The 3,208-nt window shown below is 37.1% G+C and overlaps 1 protein-coding gene across 1 annotated transcript in view; it reads right to left on the bottom strand.

The window, feature by feature from the left end:
• Positions 1–3,208, bottom strand: part of LOC105618672 (peroxidasin) — a 6,570-nt gene extending 3,362 nt beyond the window's left edge. The window contains exons 1-3 of the mRNA XM_012200200.1: positions 3,129–3,208; positions 2,005–2,522; positions 183–984 (exon numbers count right to left, since the gene is read on the bottom strand). Coding sequence (XP_012055590.1) covers positions 183–984; positions 2,005–2,522; positions 3,129–3,208 — 1,400 coding nt within the window. The remainder of the gene's footprint in view (positions 1–182; positions 985–2,004; positions 2,523–3,128) is intronic.

The raw sequence follows: 3,208 nt of genomic DNA, 5'->3' as shown, positions 1-3,208 counted from the left end.
TTTATTTTTTACTAAATTTACTTTTATTTTTTTTTTTTTTTTTTTTAATTGAAAAACGTATCACGTGAGAAATGATTTCTACACATACACATATTCACAAAAATAACTTCTTTAATTTCCTCATTGAAAATAATGATAATTAATGACCGTTCTTGGCGGTCATGCTAGTGTTTCAATCTTACCTGCCGGAGTCTTGCGGAGTCACATTAAAAATAAGAAGACTTCCTCCGCGTGTGATCTTGACCCTGTTACCCTCGAGCGCGCTACCGTCCTTCTTCCATTGTATCATTGGCTTCGGGATACCCTCAGCCCGGCAGGGTACTTCGACAATGGCATTCAATTCCACCTCGATGTCTTGCGGTCTGAATAGCAATCGGGGTGCCGTCAAATCTACGACATTCAAATTTGCGAAGAGATGAACCGTGTGATCGGTGCTCCTAAGATAACACTCGTATTTGCCCGCATCAGTTTCCTTAACCGCGAGAATACGTAACAATGTGCCATCGTTCTCAAGTGAGATTCTATCGTTGAAGAGGATCGATCGGCCGTCTCTGAACCAGTGAGTATCGGGTCTAGGATTACCCAGTGCTCGACAAGAAAAAGTTACGTTGGTACCGGCGGTCACGTTTTGGGATTCTGGTCTTTCAGCGAGTATCAATTGAGACGCTGCTGTAATCACTGCTCTGGCCTTTCTGGATTTGGCCGAACCCATATCGCTACTAGCTACGCACTCGTACATCCCGCCGTCTTGCTCGGTCGTGCCAGAGATTACCAAGGTGCCGTCCTCGCGGATCACGTACTTTTCGCCGTCCTCACGAATTACTACATACTTTTCCTCATCGTCATCTGCCTCCCACGAGTATCTTGTATTCTTCATCCATTTAATCTTTGGTGTCGGATCACCTGTTACTCGACACGTTAACGTTATCGTGTCACCAAATCGTACTACGGTGTCTTCCGGACCTTCTATGATACGCGGTTTTGCTGCAAAGAGAATCTTCTATTACGACGAAAAGTTTGAAGAAAAATTAAATAAATGGATATGAGATTATTTATTTTATCGTGTTCCTCTCATTCCTCCTCTTTTTTTACATCTTCTCTAATTTTACGATATATATGTACAATATATCGCGTCATTTATATCTATTGAACTTTCTATCCAAATTTTTCATTGCGAGCTCGTAACACGAGTAACGGAGAGGATCATATGATTTTATTTATTATATAAAAGTCTCTACATATGTGTAAATATATTCTCTATGAATTGATAGTCATATTAATATTATTAATTGTAAGTAAGTATATAATTTAAGAATTGCTACCACTCCATTATCATCGATTTGAAAGTTTAAAGTTTTTGAATTAATGAACAACAATCAATTGATTGAAAGTTTCGATATAATGAAGGATCACGCGATAGAGATACACAGATCATCCTAGTAAAAGTCATCGTCACAAGAGATGCAGCAGTGACCGACGTGTCAATGATCACAATGATGTAATCGGCATTAAATTATATCAGTGATAATGTCATAAATGTGTGAGCAATGTGTAATTGATAATAATGAGTAACGAAAAAAATAATGAAAGAATAAACTGTTTCCTAGCAAAGTATTCAAAACTCGACTAAAAGAGAAATAACTAGGGAATAAGTAGGAAATATTTACTCATTTTTTTAAAATTAAGAATTTAAAAAATTTTACTATAAGCTTAAGAGTTCTATTCTTTCACTTATTACTATCTTAACTTATTCTTTTAGATTGTGACATGAGAAGTGAGAAGGTACACAATAAAATAAAAATTCTTGCAAAATATTTATATTAGATACCTAATATAAAAATAAAACAATACAATAGATAGATCCGATAGATTCTTGTAAAATATATCGAAAACTTTTCTTTTATTTCATTAATTATAATAAATAATTCTATGTCCGTAATTCAGTCTATTCCCCTTGGATGATATATATGTATAAATCGTACTCTCCGCGTGCTTTTACTCAACTGCAATGAAAGTCCTCGGGCAACATTGTAGTTAGAGAGCGACCCTTCATCTCATGTGGAGATTGGCAAATTGCCGCCATCTCCGTAGGCTTGTCCTGAAGGCGTTCCACCAGCCAGACCAGATTACAATCGCAGATGAGCGCGTTGCTGTCAAGACGCAGCCGCGTCATCGGACCAACGTTGACGAACGCATTCGCCGGCAACCGATGAAGCTTGTTGCTGTGCAGAAATAGACGCTCTAGCACCGGCAGATTGTTAAACGTGCCCGGTCGGATCTCCCGCAGATGATTGTGGTGCAGGTACAACTGTTCGAGCCGTGGCAACCCCGCGAACGCGCCCGGCGCGATGTGCTCGATGCGATTTTTATATAAGTAAAGAATCCGTAGATTTGGTGCGCCCTCGAACGCGCCTGCCGGCAGCCGTCGAATGTGATTGTCGTTCAGTAGCAAGGTATGCAATTGGTTGTGTCCGTGAAATGATCCCCCGCGCACTTCCGCAATGCTGTTAAATCGGAGATCTCTGAAAGGATTTCGAATTTCGGGATGAATGTGAGATTATCTTTCTCGAGAAGAAGGAGGAATTATATATATTAAAATTACATATCTCACAATTACTGATAATTAAATACGAACGTAATTAATTATTAACGTTTTGCGACAATGTGAATTAAAAGTATATTACAAAGGATCAGAGATTTATATTTGCGATAAGAAGTAAATTGGATAATATGGTCATTTTATTGATTTCATATAATCTCAGATTGTAGATTAGATAATAATCGTGTTTTGATTGCTTTCTCTACGCTAAATACGACATAAATATGTGGAATTTCGTATGTGGGCGAGAAATTATAAATCTATTTCTCCGCGCCTACTCATTTAGAATGAGAGAAAAATATTCGTAAGCACTTCTTGAAATATAAGATGAAGTAAATAACAATCATTATTATTTCATCGATAGATGGACTGATATCTATTAAATAAATATCGATTAGTGAAATCGATTACATTCTTGCACATTCCAATTTGCTTATTAAAAACGATTATTGAATTAAAATATGTCTCATTAACGATATACAAATTATATACCGTTATATGTATATAAATTATAAACCATTCTTCTCACTTTTTCGATATAAACCATACTTTGCGTTTCGACGTAGACGACCGGTCTTCACGCCTCACAAAATAGATCGTTTCATTCAT

This window comes from Atta cephalotes (assembly GCF_000143395.1).
Source record: "Atta cephalotes unplaced genomic scaffold scaffold00017, whole genome shotgun sequence".
Lineage (NCBI taxonomy): Eukaryota > Metazoa > Arthropoda > Insecta > Hymenoptera > Formicidae > Atta > Atta cephalotes.
This window is presented reverse-complemented; position numbering and strand designations above follow the sequence as displayed.